The 18,212-nt window shown below is 45.1% G+C and overlaps 1 protein-coding gene across 4 annotated transcripts in view; it reads right to left on the reverse strand.

Moving 5' to 3' along the window:
- Positions 1-17,043, reverse strand: part of TBXT (T-box transcription factor T) — a 55,068-nt gene extending 38,025 nt beyond the window's left edge. For 2 of the 4 annotated variants that reach the window (XM_057406928.1, XM_057406930.1), the window contains exons 1-7: positions 16,280-17,043; positions 15,882-16,146; positions 15,245-15,379; positions 14,512-14,573; positions 14,362-14,423; positions 12,831-13,007; positions 11,110-11,242 (exon numbers count right to left, since the gene is read on the reverse strand). In XM_057406928.1, coding sequence (XP_057262911.1) covers positions 11,110-11,242; positions 12,831-13,007; positions 14,362-14,423; positions 14,512-14,573; positions 15,245-15,379; positions 15,882-16,146; positions 16,280-16,485 — 1,040 coding nt within the window. In that variant the 5' untranslated portion in view covers positions 16,486-17,043. Of the gene's footprint in view, positions 1-8,268; positions 9,621-11,109; positions 11,243-12,830; positions 13,008-14,357; positions 14,424-14,511; positions 14,574-15,244; positions 15,380-15,881; positions 16,147-16,279 lie in introns of those variants that run through there. The other 2 variants (XM_057406926.1, XM_057406927.1) reach the window with 2 other exon arrangements.
- Between the last annotated feature and the right edge of the window lie 1,169 nt (positions 17,044-18,212).

Raw genomic sequence — 18,212 nt, forward strand, 5'->3', positions numbered from 1 at the left:
AAAGTATTTCCACAAGCATTCCAGGGTAATACAGCCTGCAGAAGGAGGTCCCTGCTCAGGGTCTGTTCTCCAAATCCCAATCCAGATTGCTTCCTTGTAGCAATGCACCAGAAAGCAGCATGGATGCTGCTGCAGACAGAATGAGGTGAGCCTGACACCACACACCTGTATGCTTAGGGGAACCAACATACAACAGCAGACCATAACTCATCCCAGAGGGACAGAGTAAGAGCTAAAGCAGAGAAGAAAGCACTGACAGTGTTTGAATTTCTCTTAAAAGGATTAAAAAAAACCTACAGTTTCTCATTTTTTTCTGAACCAATTTAGGAAATTCCAGGTTCAGGGGAAATGCGCATTTCAGGGATAAACTTCAATCCTTATGGTAACTGGGATCACCACATGAATCAGATGAAATAAAACTGAGGAGGAGTAATAACCATTTGGCCTCAAGTCTGTCAAAGTGAATCACACTGTACTGGCCGTCTCAGCACTGACTTTTTGTCTGCCATCAACCGAGCTTCATTAGGGCAGATTCATACAAGGAATAAGAGAAAGGTGTACCCCACCAACTTCACTATCTGCTAAAACCAACTTCTGAAGCTTTCAGTGAACTGCAGATGAAGTTTCCCTTAATTACTTAACAACAGAAATTCAACAATGAAGAAAGGCATTCCTTACACTGACAACAGGCTGAGGGAATGCTGTTATCTGTTCACTAGCCAAAAAGCTGGTTAGTTTTGTTTGCTGTCACTGGTCAGTTTAAAACATGAATTCAGTCTTCTGACAGGCAATTTTTCAAGGGCTGTTTAATTGCTACTCTTTTTTTGGCAGTCAATGTATTTGCAGAATTCCCTGGCATTCCCCAACAATGCCTCTCCAGTTTTCAGAACAAGTGCTTTCAAGAGGAGCACCATTCCTCACCTACATAGAAAAATGTGCTTGGAAGTAAAAAAAAAAAACAAACGCACCACCACAAACAGAGGAGAGACTGCTATATATCCAGCTGCCAAAGTCCATCTCTTTTTACTTATCCTGGAATGGAAGGTGTCATTAACCTCATATTAAGGTTAGCATCCAGTTGCTGGGTATTTCTAGTGCACTGAAAAATAACCACAGTTTAAGGTAATCACCATTTGCCTTAATTTTATGTTAACATCTGCACCATGAAAGCCCCCGTAACACTGTGTCAATGTTCTTTATGGACTGTAGAAGAGATCACTACACTCACTACAAATAATCCACTTGGAGATACAAGAAAACACCTTCAAATACAAGATAACAAAAAGTTTCAGGACTCATTTTCTCAAGTTCCCTGACGGAGCACTCCCCCTTCCATCTCTATGTTTTACCCTACCCCTGGTTTTCCACCTTCATCTCCTACAAAGCTCCAGCCCTACAAGCATCCTGGCAGCAGCCTCACAGCAGCTGAAGCACCATCAAAATGGTGGTGACTTTTCCTGGCTGCCAAGGACGTAAGAAAAGCGTGCATTCAGCCCATGACTATTTTGCTGCGGTTTTTGGCTTGGGTTTCTTGAGAGCTTGCATGTGTCTGAACCAAAGGAACCAGCAGAAGCCAAAAGTTTCCACTCACTCTTATGGTAAGACTACATTTCATTTCATAGAGACAAAGTAAGTACAGGAAATGCAAAATCCCACTGCTAGGGTGAGTGGAAATTTCTGTCTTTTCCCTCCCGCCCACCACAGTCAACATATATCTGGGCAAACAAGTGACAGATGATGGAAACTCATATGAGCCATCCATATATTAGTAAGAAAGAGCAACCAGAACACATAGCTATCCTGAGTTGCAAGTATTACAACTGCATCTCACACAGCCCATACACCTTTGGGCATAAATTCAGGCAGAGAACACAGCAGGGAACGCTACTTCTACTGTATTGAAACAAGTTTTCATGTGGGAAGTTCTCAGAATTATTGAAGTTTTACAATTACTATTACTAATGTTGCATTAAGGTGAAGGATGACAAAACATACGAGGAATTAAGTGCCCACATTCAGTGCAGTGCCCAGAACCCAACACAACAAACCAAATCTTTGTGCAAAACAGTGCCAATGACAGTGCAGGATAACTTATCGGCAGACACCTTGAATCCAAAATAACACATAATTCATAAAGTCAAGACAAACTACCAGCCAGCTTCAACTTCCCTTGGATAAACTTCGTTTTCTGGGAGGCATCAGAATTTTCTGACACCAAGACAAGTTTGTCTTTTAAACAGAAAGCAGAACCTATAGGTCCCAACTACCATCCAGCTCCCTTTCACTGGGATTCCTTACTCTCCCTTACTGCCAGGTCAAGCAGCAGCCAGTCTTGCCACTGCCTCCTTATTGCCAAAAAGGACAGAAGAATAAGAACTTTCTCCACCTCAGAAGCAAGACATTCCTGCAGCAGCCCTCATGAAGGCTTATACCTTTCCAGCCCACAAGTTTCTCAGCAGAAACAGTCATTAGTTTAGATACACAGCAAGCATCAATACCACACTGCAGCAAATTGACACTCTAGAGGCTGAGCCACAGGGCAACCTCCAGGACAAAGCTGAGGCTCTCCTAGCCATCCACCACAAGAGTGCATCCAAGGAGTGCATGCCAAGGAGGATATAATGAAAAAGATCTCACCAGCCCACAGCAGTTCATTACTCAGCTACCTTCAGTCCCACAACATAGCCCCAGCCCAGGAATCCCCCTAACACCTACCTGCAAGCTCCAGACTACCTGTTTCAGAGATAAAAGCCAAACACACCACTATCCTACATATCCCAAATGCATCAGCAGTTCCCTCTCCCCCACTGGTGAACTATCCTCCCACCACCAGCTGGCTCCTCCTACTCCAAAACCCCAGCTACGCCCACCCGAACTAGCTTCACCTGCCTGCTCTGCCGCCTTTCCACCAGGCAGGCCAGCAGTGGGGGACTCGGTTTCTGCATCTTTCATAATGATCATGAGTTGTCCAGCTTGCACACTAGTCTCTGCATAAATAGTAAGGGATTCTAGGTTACATATATGAGCAAATGGGCACATCTTGCTCATGAGCTGCTGAATGTCCTGGTTTCCTTTCTGAGTGTCCTGTTAGGCTGCTCCAGGCTTTTCCTGGTTTGGCAAGTGGGGTTTTTTCCAGTGTAAACCGCATAACTCTCCCCATACTGACCTACGTAACTTGGGCCTTGAATGACACTCCAAGGAGAAGTTGTTTAGCAATATTCAGAGAGCACAAGTGCTGCAAACCTGACACTCTTCATCTTGCTTTAGCCTCCACCAAGGGTAAGGACCAGAGAAACCCACAGCCCCAAGCATGGAGAGAAGTGGGGTTGCTGTGCCATTACAGCATGATGGAAATTAAGGATAATACAGGGTTTCTTTTCACAAGCATGCATTAGCTTGCTTCTGTTCTCACTGAGGAGGAGCTATAATGCAGAGGCAAAGGCAGAAAAGCTAATGGGATGTAAGGCTTGGGAATGGTCACCCCTAAAATGAAAACAAGGCTCAAGCAGATGAGTGTACTTGAGTTTGGGGAATAAATGCGTCATTTATGTTCCAGAATCTGGGGACCTGAAATCCCAACCCAACAGCAAATGTTTATTCCTCAGCTGAGACCTGGTGTTGCATATTTAGCAAACAGCAAATGTCTGAGGTGTGTTTCATGAGGTGGGGGAATGAAGCTGCTTGAGCAAGGACAAGACTTGCAGAGATGCATTCACATGTGACAGATTTTGGGAGGCTCATCTTCCAGAAAAAATGGCTTCCCTCCACAGTTTAAAAGAAAGGATAATGAAGGGTAAGGATGGAAGTGGAAGCTGTATGGTTTGTTGGTTTACTGTTATCTGGCTTCAGTTGGAGCATTAAGTTGTTGCAGCTCCTCTCTGACCCTCTGAACCTTATGTGCCACCAACAGGGCCAAGGACAGTCTGCAGAACTTTATAGAGGCCCTTATAGAAATGCATCTCTCTCACAGCACCATTTCTCCCTGCTAGATCTGGCCCTCACAAGTGATTGTGAGCAGGGCAGATGCTGTCCCAATCTGCACAGGGCTGAGACCATCCTCTAAAATCACAAATGGAAAAGAGCAAGTCTATAGGCATGCTAAGGGCATAGCTATTGGAAAGGGTCAGGTTAGAGACCGCTAGCAGAGGATTTGGACAAGTCTCAAGTTACCACTTTCATTGATGATTTAGTCCAGAACGTAAAAGATCATTGACAAAATCTGCTGGACAGGTGAGGCTGAGAGATGTCATTAATGCAAAGTAAAATAGAGATACCTCACAGGACAAACTAGACAACTGGGGAGCAATGGAAATAGAATAAAGCTGACTGAGACAAGGACAAAATCACAGTCAAGACACTAGTTGTAAATCCTTCTGCCAAAAGATGGGACTTCATCAGCAAAAAGTAAAAAAGGACTTGGATCACCATGACCAGTCAATCACTGATGTAACTCTAGATAATGAAAATGTGATTTTCAAAGTTATGAAAATGGCTAGTTTCAGTGCAGATAGGGAAGCAGCATGCCATTGCATAGGCTTTCCTATAAGCCCCTGCATTATACCACGTACATTCATGCTCCCTCTTTCATTGAGCCATGGAGGCTCAGAGGGCCAGCAGGAGAGGGAAAGCTACCTGAGAGAAGACTGAGTTTTAATAATCTATCAAAAGAGAGACAGAGAAATCACCACCTAACAATACATATCAACTTAAACACTACCAAAGGAGAACTACTATTTAAGCTGGGAATGGTTTTTGGCTCAAGAACAGATAGTCATAAGATGATTATAGCTAAATTTCAGCTGGCAATTAAAAGATAGCTCCTAAGCACTGAGAAGCAAGGGGACTGCAACAGTCTCCCAACAAAATAAACAGCTCTACTAGCCACAGGCACAAAAAAATCTCTGCAAAATCTCACCAGCTGTTTTTGAGACAAACCCTGGTGTGCTCTTAAAAGGTCTCAGTGAAGGGATTGTCTATAATTAAGGAACTGGATTCAGGAGGCCCCTTCCAACTCTATGTGGTACAAGTCTGGTAATTGCAAATCACGGAAGAATTATTGGCATTGGTGGACTGACTGAGGCAGTTAATTAGTTTACTAGCATCAAGAAACAGTAGCCTACTTTTGTAGTGCAGGAAGATAGGGAGAGGAAAAGGCAAGAAAAATCCTGCAGCTGCTTGCCCAGCAAACTCTAGCCAGTCATAGAACCTTGGCCTTTAAAGCCCACGATGCCCAGGTCCTTGATATCACAGTGGTATGTGCAGTGGGAGAACAGGGGTTTGGGTCTACTAACATCTTCTCAAGGAATTTTTACGTTGTCAGATGTGAAGGCATATGTGGAACTGTATCATGTACCACTCAGACTGGTTTCCCTGATTTATTTGTATCAGTTTCCACAGGCACAGAAATCCAGAAGCAGCTAAAGACAGAGGAAATTATTTTTTCCACAGATCTAAGCCTCTGAATTAAAATGATGTGCAGACACTGGAATGGGTCTGCATGAAATTTCAAAACCACAGTGTTCCTGCTGATTGTCTTCCTTACACCTGCCTAAGAATATGTGTTTTTATAAATTTTTACTGTTTATTTTAGTTATTTTTAATTTTTATTTACTTTTAAAAACTAAATTTTCAAATTTAATTACATTTACTGCTTGGACAGTAATGCAGTAGCTTAGTGTGTATTATCTACTTAACTCACAACTCTCATTGACATCTGTGGGGAAGGGTCCAGCTGGAGACAAGTGTGGGATTACCTAGTCTCATGTTTTACTCCTGCATGGGACTGAGTATTCACATGGCTCTTGTAGACAGAGTGAGACAATAAGGCTGAGGAGTCTACAGAGATCTCTGCAGATGGCAACTATTTGTTACCAAAAGAAAAATGAAGAAAGGAAAAAAGAATTAACATGCTGAGATAGTAAACAATGTAGGTTTCCTAAAAGTGCTGAGCATTTGCTGATAGCTTAGTCCTTCTCCCAGCCTCAGAGCTGTCTGTAGTATTTGGGGGGTGCATGCTGCATGGTCATAGCAGCGGGGAAAAGCTGTGGTTGAGCTGGTGCAGAGCTTGCCAATGGGCTGGGTGAGGTGAGCTGTCTCACACCAGCCTTCCTCAGCATGTGGAAACATCGGGTACGTTTGTGCTTCCACCTCACCTTTGCCATCAGCCCCAGGGGTGGCACCAGTGGGCGAAGCGGTGGGAGCACAGCACAGCGCTGCTGTGTGAATCCATGGGTGAGAAAAGCCTCTCCAGGTGAGTCACACAAAGTCCATGTGGGTTTCACGCTGGCTTGGGTTATTTGTAATGATCTGGGTCTGACTGCCCAGCTCCTCTAGCAGCTGCAATCCTGATACGGTATTTGTGAGTCTGAAGTGCCTTTGATGGCTGCTTGGCCACACAAACCAAGTAAGAAAAAATACAGTTCAGGAAGAAGATGGTGGCAGAGCAGGTGTGAAAATACACATGATGAAATGCTCAGTCTGCTTTAAAGCAGTATGCAGCTTGCATTCAATGGTATGAAAGGTTTCGGTTTCTTTAATTTGAAAGTACGGAAGGGAAAACAACCCACACCAAAAAAGCCAGTTAGGTAAGATCCATCCGATAGCAGCATTTTGCTGCCTGGAGGCATACAATGCTGCCTCTATAAAGGCCTTGTGTGTGTGCTTATTCTTCTGGCTCAGAAATCCTTTCAAAGTGATTATTTTAATGGTTATCTGGTTTTGGTTCAAGTATACAAGTATTGACCAGCAGATAAGTTACCCATGTGACATGGCCAGGGTTGCTCACTAGGCAGAGGTGAGACGAGTTCAGTTCTCTCGCACTAAGAGCTGAACTCTTTCAGGACCTAGAATTTAACTCCCAGGTTAGCATCACATGCGGTTCCAGGCATTGGAAAGCTCCTGTCAGCATTAAGTGCACATTAAAACAGTGTCACAGAGGCCTCTAAGGCCATATATAAAGGTCTGGCAGGAAACAGGGACCAAGCTCCTCCACTTCACAGCCACAAGGATCCAGCTGCCCTCAGGTCAGTTCAGCAAGCCCCAGTTAAATCTTGTAATTTAATAAATAGCCCCAGCCATTTCTATCCACATGGACATGACAATCATTTACTCAGTACAAGCTCTGTAAGAACCTGAGAAACTGATGACTTCTGTGTTGGACATCAGCTGTGGGCTGTCCTCCATGCAAGCCTCTTTGGAGCAGACAGTTCCTCATGGGCTGCCTGCTAGGGGCCATGCAAGGGAACATAGAATCATAGAATGGTTAAGACTGGAAAGGGGATGGGAAATAAGAGGTGGAGAAGCAGATGAGGAGAATGTAGCATCTGAAGATGTCTCCAAGTTCTTCATGATAAACAATCATTAATTTGGTTATGAAGGACTCTCTCACCCTTCGCCCACAGCTGGAAGACACTGTGTGGCAGGAGCCATTTGTGAAACCTTTCCGTGGAAGGTCAACCTACCATCTGATGTGCATTTGTTTCACCTTTCCCACCACCCCCACAAACTGAAAACTGAGCACCAAGTTCATTTAAGAATCTTTACTCTTTTTTTTTCTTTTTTTAATTTAAATTATACTTCCGAAATACAAATAAAAAACCCAAACAACTCACAATGAAACATGTCACTAATTTCTAAAACATAGTCTGTGTAATAATGCACTTACATCATTTACACATTTACCTTCACAATAAAATAGGAGCGCTTAGATCAGTATTTACATATTGACAGAGAACGTGGTGGTGCAGCCATCTGCCTTCTGTGCTGTCCCCTGCTGGAATGCCTCCAGGAGACCCCCAGCCTGCAGTTGCACGCAAATCCTTCTGAGGGGAGAAACCCCTGCCAGAGTCTTTCTAGGTGCAGGAACCTCCATAGGGTGCCAAAGAGACCAAAATGGTGGCAAATACTTGCTTTTTCATATCAAAGCTGCCACTGTAGCACATGAGCACATGTCAATGAGCCATTCAAGGAATTCCCTGATATAGAAATTTGCTTTCCTATATTAGGCACTTCATTAGAAAAATTATTTATTATGGCTTATGCAAAACAATTCGCTTTCCTCAGGATATGTACTTGCTAGAGTCAGTAGGACAGAGACATATCCAAAGGCACACTTTGAACCGATGTTCTGGGTTAGCCTGCATTAGAAATTTGTCATATTACTTAATGAGTCTTGAAAGAAGTATTTTATCAAGACATGATTTTTCCAGCGAGTCAAGAAGTCAGTGTATTTTAAAGCTTAGTATATCTGCACTCCCTCCCCCCCCGCCCCGATTATTAGTAACTAGAGATTTTCCTCTTACAATAAGTTAACTACTTACATCTGTGCTGTTCAGTGTGCCATTGGGTGACATATCCCACACATGATTGTCTTAAAGGAGTACAGCATAGGTTGAGGGTTTATTTACATATCTTACCATGTAGAAATTAAAGCTGTAACTTACCAAATAATAAATATAGATCAACAGGGTACAACACTGAAATAAAATAAATTAGAATGATTCTCCAGGTGTTGAATTCCCTCCCTTAAGGCCTGAGCCAGAGACCATAAAAAGAGTGATGTTTTTTCAGGGGCTCAAAAAGGTTTAGGATAGGGCTCCTAATTAGACACTGGCTGTTTGAAATTAAATGTTTAGCTAAAATCATATATTTGAAGTTTATGCGATCAAACAGCACAACTTATCTCTAAAAGCAGTCTTCTGTGTACAAGAATTTAGGACAAATTTTAATACTGCATTTATTAGTAAGAATATAGCTCTTGCAGATTGCCTTGTTAATTCAGCAGCAAGGAAATAAGCATACAGTTAAGAACGCCACATATTTGTAAAGCAAATACGTGTTAGTGCACATGATTTTCCAAAAAACTTCACTCATCAGCTACATTTGTGCATATTTCAGAATGCTTCTAACTAGAAGGTCAATGAAAGTCTTCTCATGACTATAGCTAAATTGCCATTACAAAAATTTAACTGGAAAACAGTTAGGAGTAACTTACTCAAGAACAACGCCAAACTTCAGGTCCAGAAGTTATCAGACCACTGAGAAATTTGGAATCTAAGTTAAAATCTTCAAACTTAGGTCTATCAAAGTTAAAATTAAAAACAAAACAAAAAGCAATAAAAAGATTAAAAGCAGTGAATCTGCTCTCAGAATTGCACGCTCACGAGGTTTGTAAACTCTACATGAAGTCAATGAGGCACTGTTACTATAAGAGGTATAATGTAGATGCTCTATGCAAAGCAGTGCAGATGCTTTGTAATTTACTCTTCATGCTTCCTGTTACTCTTCCTTAAGGATTAAACATTTAAAGTAACTCAGTAGCTAAAAAGTCTGTGTTATAGGAAAAAGCCTGGGTTTACATGGAAGGGGGGGTGACGGGTGTCCACGTGGATGCCAGCCTGGCATGTGCTGAGGCATCATACTGGCTATCAGGCAGGTCGGAGGGTGGCCCACCGTCATACAGCGGGGAGGCAGAGGAGGCAGCAGTGACTGGGTGAGGGAGGGCAGTGTAGTGTGCTGGAGAGCCACGCAGGAACTGGGAGCTCAGGCCATTGGACATCCCACTTGACTGAGACACCGGCGTGATGGTGCTGTTACTCACAGACCATAGGTTTGGATACTGACTGCGAAAGGGAAAGTGGTAAATAAAACAAGTTGTTAGTGACTCCGGTGCCTGCTGGAAGAAAGGCAGGTTTGAATTCGTTGCCATGAGTCTGTCAGAGCCCTTGGGTGCCTCTACAGACAGAGAGGGATTGATGCCTCCAGACAGCAACTCAGCCCTCCTTGTTGATCATCTCATGTTAAAAGGGGAAGAGCCAGGCTGATGGCTGCAGATTGCATGGATACTACATAAAAGGGCAGCTTGAAAGAAAAAAAAACCTTGCCAGAACACTACAGCCTCTACTCTGTCCTCTAAGTATGTATACACATACACACATACATATAAACACATAAATTACAAGAAACAAGGTGATGCAAAAGAAACTATGAGGAAAAGTTCTGTCCTGCCATGTAATACTACACACCACTTTCTACCTATTGATCCCAAGCAGTTTAACAAGAAAGATATATATTATTTTTACTTTACAGATAGGAGTTTAGCACAAGGGGTGGCAGAATTGCCTTCCCTGGGGTCCCACAGTTCAAGATCTATTGTTTTTACCTACTAGACAACTCAGTCAGTAACTAAAACCCAGTGGACTTTGCAACTTTCCAAATGTGTATTCTGAGGGTCAGACATAAAAAGAAGTGCTAGAAGGACCCGTTTACTTGATTAATATATATCTAGAAGTAAAACTTACGACCAGTAATACAGTTACCTTATATCAGGTAAAAGTAGTACATACTGTGATTCGCAGCTAAATGCCATGTGCATGGTTAAATGAAAATGCTTTCCACAAACAGTCTGAATTGCTGAGAAAGATGCCCAAACCTCAGCCCTCTGTGGTTAATACCAAAGATTTTACCACCTTATCTGCGTCTCTTTGCATTTTCCAATTTAGCTCCAAAGGACTGACTGTAAGCTAAATCTCTGCTAAAGGATACAAAAGTTGAAGACAATTACCAAGAGGAGAAAAGATCACAAAGTGGCAAAGGCTTTCACCATGTGAATGATCCCATACAATGCTAGTTTGTGTGGCAATTATTGCGTAAAGATCTACTGCCCCAACTGTCTACGCCTTCTCCACACTACAGTTCATTTGTAACACAAGAGCTTGTGGAGATGGCTGGGAAAGCAGTGACTGCCTAAAATGAAACAGATCAAAATTAAACTTTAACACCACTTTGCTTGAAAGAGATGTAACCTAAAAGAGCACCCTTAAATCCAACGGATATTTGTCTAAGTGATTCATAATCCTTAATTTACCAAATATTGCTGTCGCAAGTGTCTACATTTCCAAAACTAAAATACAAAAATAAGAATTATCTGTTTCTTCAATCTGTTTTCCTTGTGAATAGTCTTTTTCAGTGCCCCCCAGGTAGCTAATGATTCACACACGCACACGGCCATAAAGATTTCTAATTTGCTGGTGACTACCTCCTTTTTCAGCCTTCTCTTCCTACAAAGTGCCAATACACCAATCTGAGGGCTGCTAAGGGTTGGATTCCTACCTGGAGCTGGTGGCAGTGCCAGTGCTGTGACTCATGGGCAGCATTGTTGTGTGTGTGGGAACTCCTAAAGAAGACCAGTTGTCATGGGACTGCAGCACGGAAAGGCAGGCAGAGGAGTTATCGGCATAGGATGCTGAGAAAAATAAGCAAGTATTTAAACACACTAGAATCAGAACAAATAATGACCTTGTATTCAAATGTAATGTATAGCTTTAAATTACACTCCCTTATTGCTGCCTTGCAAAACAAAACCCAAAGTTACATACACACATACACTGAGAGAAAAATTATGTCAGTTACCAGGTGTGTCAAGCTTACACACTCCCTGGCATTGCCCCTGCTGATGTGTTATTTTGCTCGACTTGCAAAGCCTTACTTCTATGAAGGATCTATGGCAAAAAAGTTGTCTCAAACCACCTGCTAATTCATCATATACTTCCTTCTTTGGTCAGTGGGAAGAGGCAGGCTCCCTACTTGCACTGTCCCAGTCACTTTTCCAGGGCACCTTCTTTATCTCCATCATCTACACTGGCAGTAACAGCCTGGCAGCCCTGGATAACAAGCATATCCCTGGATCACACATCCCAGTTTTGAGCTGAGCATGACATCACAGGCTCTGGAGTTTGCCTTAAGCACCATCAGGAGTGATCGGACTGTGGCTTAAACTACTCAGCTTGTGACCAAAACCAGCTGGCCAATGTGGCAGAGGTGCTAGGAAGCTATACAGGGAATCTTGTAAAGTGAGAAAGAAGTTGCTGTGGCAGCTGGCTTAAGGAAGGAGAAGAGGTTCCTTGCTGAGGACCACTGAACAAGAAGGAACACCAGAGGCGTTTTATTCTTTTATTCTGCTTCAAGTCCCAGAACTCACAATTTCCAAGGTGCAAGAAACTTCCACAGAAAGCTAGATTTTCACTTAAAATTAACTACAAAGCTGCCCAGAGGACTGGTCAGCTTGCATCTGGAGCCCTGCGTATTACTTCACAGTTCAAAATATTAACTATTTCTTTTAAATGGGCCCCTCCAATATCCATACAAGCTGAAGGACAAAAATGGTCACAGACCTTTACCATAAGAAAGAAAGGAGAAAAAAAACTCACTCTTAAAAATCTCCCCTCCCTTAAGTATCTATGCCTAAGCCTTAAGCTATTTGGCTGTACCTGAGCACAACTTTTAAATAGCTCTGCAGTTTACTCAGCTCCATATTGTTTCTGCATATCCATTTTTGACACATTCACCGAGTGCAGCCTTAATGCACTGATGTTAACTACAGCAATAGGCAAGTGAAACTGACAGAACCAGGCACTCATTTATTATGTGTTACTAGTAAATGAGGCTGACAGAACCAGACATACACTTCATCCCATCGTTATATTACCTTTAATAATGATTAATATACTCACTTTCAAACTTAAATAAAAAATAGGCAAAGTAAGTTTAAGCTCACTGCTTCTAGGAATTGAAAAGCACAAGATAAAGCCAGCACAAATCACTAATTAGCAGGAGACAGTTCTACACACCCACAGTTTTTTTCACCATAAAGAGACTGGGGACATGTACTCATCATCCCTGTTTCTTTGCAATGCTGGCCCCAAGCCCACTGCACAAACTGAGCCAGATAGCAACCTCAATTTCTGTGGCATGGCTCAAGACGCCCACTGCTCAAAGCTCACATCCCTCAGCTCATTTCCCATCTCTTTACAGAGCTGCAACATTGGACTTACTTGGCGAGTTGTTTCTATGGGTGTAGGGGTTGGGGTAGGGGGCAGGACGGTGGTTCCTCAGCGATGAGTACCTTTCACAGCTGTGAGCAGGGGAGAGCGACAAGGGGGCTCCAAACTGAGGGTGAGGATTGGCAGGTGGGCACAGAGCCCCAGTCCCAGGAATAAGCCAACTACCCACTGTGGGGAAGCAAAAGGTTTGTAAGATGGGGATGTAATGCAGCCAGACAGGGAAAGAATCACAGCAATGAGATAAATAATTTACAGAATCATTGAATAGTTTGGGTTGGAAGGACCCCTAAAGGTCATCTAGTCCAAACTCCCTGCAAGGAGCTGCCACATCTTCAACCAGATCAGGCTGCCCAGAACCACAGACAGCCTGGCCCTGAGTATCTCCAGGATAGCGCATCTACCACCTTTCTGGGCAACGTGTGCTGGTGTTTCACCACCCTCATTGTAAAGAACTTTCTCCTCACATCCAACCTGAATCTCCCCTCTTCTACATTAAGACTATCACCTCTCATCCTGTTTGCAACAGGCCCTGCTAAAAAGTCTCTCCCCATCTTTCTTACAGGCCCTTTTAAGTCTCCCTAGAGTCTTCTCTTCTTCAGGCTGAACAACCCCAACTCTCTCAGCATTTCCTCATAGGAGAAAATAATTGACCAGTGAGGAAATGTGCATTCAGGAAAAGCAACAGTTGCAACACGGCTGCAAACTGGATCTTTACAAGTTTCTTACATGATCTTACATGATCTTATGGAGGAAAATTAGACAACAGCTTAGAAGATGCCCCATGACAAACTAACATGTTTTTTTTAAACTACTAGCTGATTACAATCACAGCAAGGAAACACTGAAATGTTAAACCCTCCCTTACATAGGTAGTGTGTGCTCAGTAATTGTTAAGTGTAATTTTCAGTTTTAAATTGCTCTACGGGGTTCTCTATAGCTAAGCTCTGAGGTTTCTCAAGATGCTAAGAAGAACTCTTAAAACTGAAGTATTTTCACCGAAACAAAATAATTCCTATTGCAATTCAAATTCTCCCCTTTATAGGCTGCACACATTTTTTGCAACAAACTCTTAAAACAGAAATCATGAAAACACTAATGCTTCATATCCATCTGAAAACAAAATATTTTAAGCAAATGCCCCTTATTTTTTTAAAGTACTTAAAACATAAGTACTATCTCGATGATTTTCTGCTGTACTTGGAAATAAACTTTTGTCTCCATATCCATATGAATATTCTTGTCCTTGTATACAGAGGCAGCTGTCTTTTTAGACATGTAGGTAACTGCAAGTTTCTATGAACAGACTGTGAATGTAATACAGAAGTCTTAACACCACACAAACATAGATTGTGATGTTTATGCAATCATAAACCTGCATGAACCATAATCATAAGGATTAGGAATATTATTCTGCCTACAAACTAACAAGCAAGACAGCAAAACACCTCCCAGAGTTTTGTTTAACAGATGAGATGGAAGAAATCAAAGTTATGCTCATGATGAAGAATGAAGGAAAACATACACTGCGAATACCCGGACTGCTGGTTGTCTCCCACTTCCTCCATCATGTCTTTGTGATCACTTCTAGAAAAGAAACCATCTTGTTTTAGTTAGGAATATGCTTTTACAAATTTATGTAAAAAATCCAGGCTTTAGAATTAAGAGCTCTCACCTTTCCTTTGCATCAAGAAATGCCTTTGCAAATGGATTGTATTTAATTTTTAAAGCCGTTATCTAAAAACAACAACAAACATCTTTATTTGCAAGTATCACCGTTCATTATCATACAGATATTAGGATTTGAGTTAGGACTATCCACTGAAGTTAGTGCAATCCCAGATTCTTGAATGAGGCCCAGAACACCAACCTATGAACATCAATTAAACAGCCTCTAAGGTCTGAACTATTAGCAGAGAGTTAATTAATCTCTCTGCCAAATTCTAAGAGACTGAATTGCCTGAGGAAACAGCTAAAAAAGGTAGTGCACGAAAGAGTTATAAAAACTAACTGGTAGTTGAGAGATTTATTAAACATAGATGTGCATTTTGGCTAAGAGAGAAAGGCCAATTTTGAAAATGACACATCCAGTTATTTCACTGTGTATCTGAAAGTGACAACTGGGTTTGCTACCATACCTGTTTGGCCCACAGAATCTCTTAAGGATTATTCTCCTGCAATGAATTTGCAGTGCACATTGAGACAAAAAGCGATCAGAACTTTGTGCTATGATACATTCACAGGGTTTTTACATATATTAACTTCAGTTCTTATATTTAGCTTCAAACAAAGCACAGAAGAAACAGAGAAAAAAGGCAAACCGAGCCATTTATTTTTTGCTCTGTAACATACACTTTGTCACTTGAAACCCCCTGGTACTTGCATCCTCTCTTCCCTGCTGTGCTTACCTCCTCGTTCTGGTAGGCCGTCACGGCTATAAACTGAGTCTCTGGGAAGGAATGGCTGGTGATCATCCGCTGCGGGCCACCCACTCGCACTATGTGGATCCTGGGCTCGTACTTGTGCAGAGAGTTCAACATGATCTGTGCGCAAAGGGATAGAATGTGTAAAAGGTGACAGAGCGGCGGTAGATGCAGTAAGCACAGATAGCAATCGGGGCTTAAACTGTCTAATGATCTGTCTTTCCAGTGGAGGAGAAAGAGGCAACAGGTAGAAATAAATCCTAAGAACGAAGGTGTAAGAAAAGGAAGGGAACACTGCTGTCAGACATTCCGACTTTGTGCCTAGTTATCCTCATCCCTATTACTTGACAGGCAGCTTGCATAGACACAAACACGTTGGTTGCAAATAGCCAGAAAGTTGCGTCTGCTACTCCGTTGGCATCAGCAGCTATTCAAAGTGGAAAGACATGTAACAAAGTCAAACCCCGAAGGCACCCATCCTCGGCGGAAAGAACGCATGTTTGGTAGCGGCGGTATAAAAACGAGCACCAAGGAGGGCGGTAGTAGTGGCTCGGCAGGACCCCGCCGCCCCTTGGGTCAGGCCGGGCTGGGGCTAGTCCAGCCGCTCTGAGAGGGTCCTTACCTGCCCGCCGCCATTGAGCTTGTTGGTGAGTTTGACTTTACTGAAGGAGACGGGCGCCTTCATCCAGTGCGCGCCGAAGTTGGGCGAGTCGGGGTGGATGTACACGCAGCTGGGTGCCTGCGGCTCCGGCTTCCCGCCCGGCACCCACTCCCCGTTCACATACTTCCAGCGGTGCCCGTCGGCCGCCACGAAGTCCAGCAGGAAGGAATACATGGCGTTGGGGTCCAGCCCCGACACGCTCACCTTCAGCACCGGGAACATCCTCCTGCGGGGCGACACGGAGGCGCGAGGCACGGCGGGGGGCAGCACCCCCCCCCCTTCTCTCGGCCCCGGCGCCGGGATACACACACACCCCCGCACCCAAAGCCTGCGGTGGCTCGGTGCCGCGGCTGCCCTACCTGCCGTTCTTGGTGACGATCATCTCGTTGGTGAGCTCCTTGAAGCGCAGCCACAGGTCGTTGTCCTCCAGCGTGACCCGCAGCTCTCGCTCCGTGGGGTCGCCCTTCTCGCTGCCCGCCTGCAGCTCGCTCTCCACGGCGCTCAGCAAGTGATCCACACGGTACTGCGGGGCCTTGCCCGCACCCTCCGTCCCGGGGGAGCTCATCCCGGCCCACGCCCGCCCGCCCGGCGGGGCAGGCGCCCTGGCTGAGCCCCGAGCAGCGGCGGGGCCGGGGCTGACTCCACTTGACCTCCGCGGCCCCAGCGAGCGGGAGCAGGGAAGGGGCCGCTGTTATACCCCGTCATAAACATCCCCCCAGTGACATCACCGTGCCGCCGAGGGGGGGCCGCTGATTGGCGAACGGCCGCTTTGATCCCTTCGGCCGACCTTTGCGATTGGCTGCCCGCGGCCATATCACAACGGTGCCCGGGGAAGCCTGTGATGTTAATTGCAGCCCGCGGGATTAAACGCAGCTATTTTATGTAAATCTGCCCCCAAATGTTTGCACCTCTATCAAAGCCGCCGGGGCCTGGGCTCCGGCAGCCGCGGAGGAAATGGCCCATCCCGGCAACAGCCCCATAACCTGTGCGCGGCACCTCCCGCAGCATCCACCGCCGGGACCACCGGCGCCCGCCACAGCCAGCCGCGGGGTCTGGCTTCAAGGAGCCACCGTGGCAGCGGATTCAGATTTGTGGGAGAAAATGGGAAGAGTCCTTCCCCTTCCCCCCCCCCCCCCCAAGCCTCTCACCCCTTCACGCTCTCCCTTGTCACAAGCCTCGGAGCTTCTGCTTAAAAGAAGGTTGCAGTTAGAGACGACAACCCCGGCTGGGAAATGCCACCGAAAAGCTCTGCGGAATGGGTGAACTGAGCCTGGCACAGTCAGGGCACACACACATGTGCACACACGCCCCGCCACCGTGTCCCCAGCCTCCAGCCAGTACCGGAGCCTGTTCTGTCTCCTACTGCAGGCAGTGCCTTGCCACCCGAGGGGGCTCGGCCACGGCGGCTGTGAGCCCCCCGCCTCAGAGAAACCACTCTGCTAAAAGTCAGACTGGCAGCTGAAGGCTCCGGTTCCTACAACAAGGAACCCCCCTGCCCGCGAATTTCTGCGGCAGGAGTGGAGCCCGAGCCCCGCTGGTGGAACTTTGCAAGTTGTTTGGAGAGAAAACAGGCAGTGGGGTGCGGGATAGAAGGGCTCACTTGGAACCCCCCCCCCGCCCGCCGGTGGTTTAATCGTTTGCATTCTCCGGGGCTGTGGCGGTCTGTGGTGTGAGGGAAACAGTTTATTACCTTGCCGTGAGAATCCCTGGATAGAGGGCGAGGGGGAGAGAGGTGACAATGAGCAGGAAATAGTTCAATGGGGTCTCTTTAAACAATAACAAGTTCTTTAAACGGGGCAAAGGAGAGGGGGAAAGAAGAGGCGCAGTGTAAAAATAAGGGTTTCTTTCAAAATACTCATCTCCTCCAAACACCGCGCATAGTCGCTGCCGAGATTTGTAAGATTATAGGAGAAGGTGCCCTAGGCTCACTGGCAGCCTGGCTGGGGCCGAGGGGAGCTGGAGGTCGGGGCTGTCAGGGAAGGCGCGATGGAGGGGTCCCTGATTCAGGAGGCAGGCGACAGCTCAGTCCGGGCACCGGCTCCTTCTGCGTGCAGGCAACTCCCTCGTGCACTCCTGCCTGTATCGGTGCCTGCATCCCTACCTGCACCCCAGCCTTTCCACATCCCGCACACAGCGGAGCAGCAACCCGAGCGCGTTTCCCCTTCATCCGACTTCAAATAAACCCAACGCTTCCGCTCCTGATTTCGGTTTCTTCTTGGTGTAGCAGTTACGGGTCTGTTTTCATTGCACAGCACCGTCAGGCTCCTGTAGCATTAACTTACTTTTTGTTTT

This window comes from Pezoporus wallicus, unplaced genomic scaffold (genome assembly GCF_028554395.1).
Source record: "Pezoporus wallicus isolate ANWC-B61680 ecotype Strahan unplaced genomic scaffold, APGP_CSIRO_Pwel_v1 scaffold_6362, whole genome shotgun sequence".
In the NCBI taxonomy this organism is placed as follows: Eukaryota; Metazoa; Chordata; class Aves; order Psittaciformes; family Psittacidae; genus Pezoporus; species Pezoporus wallicus.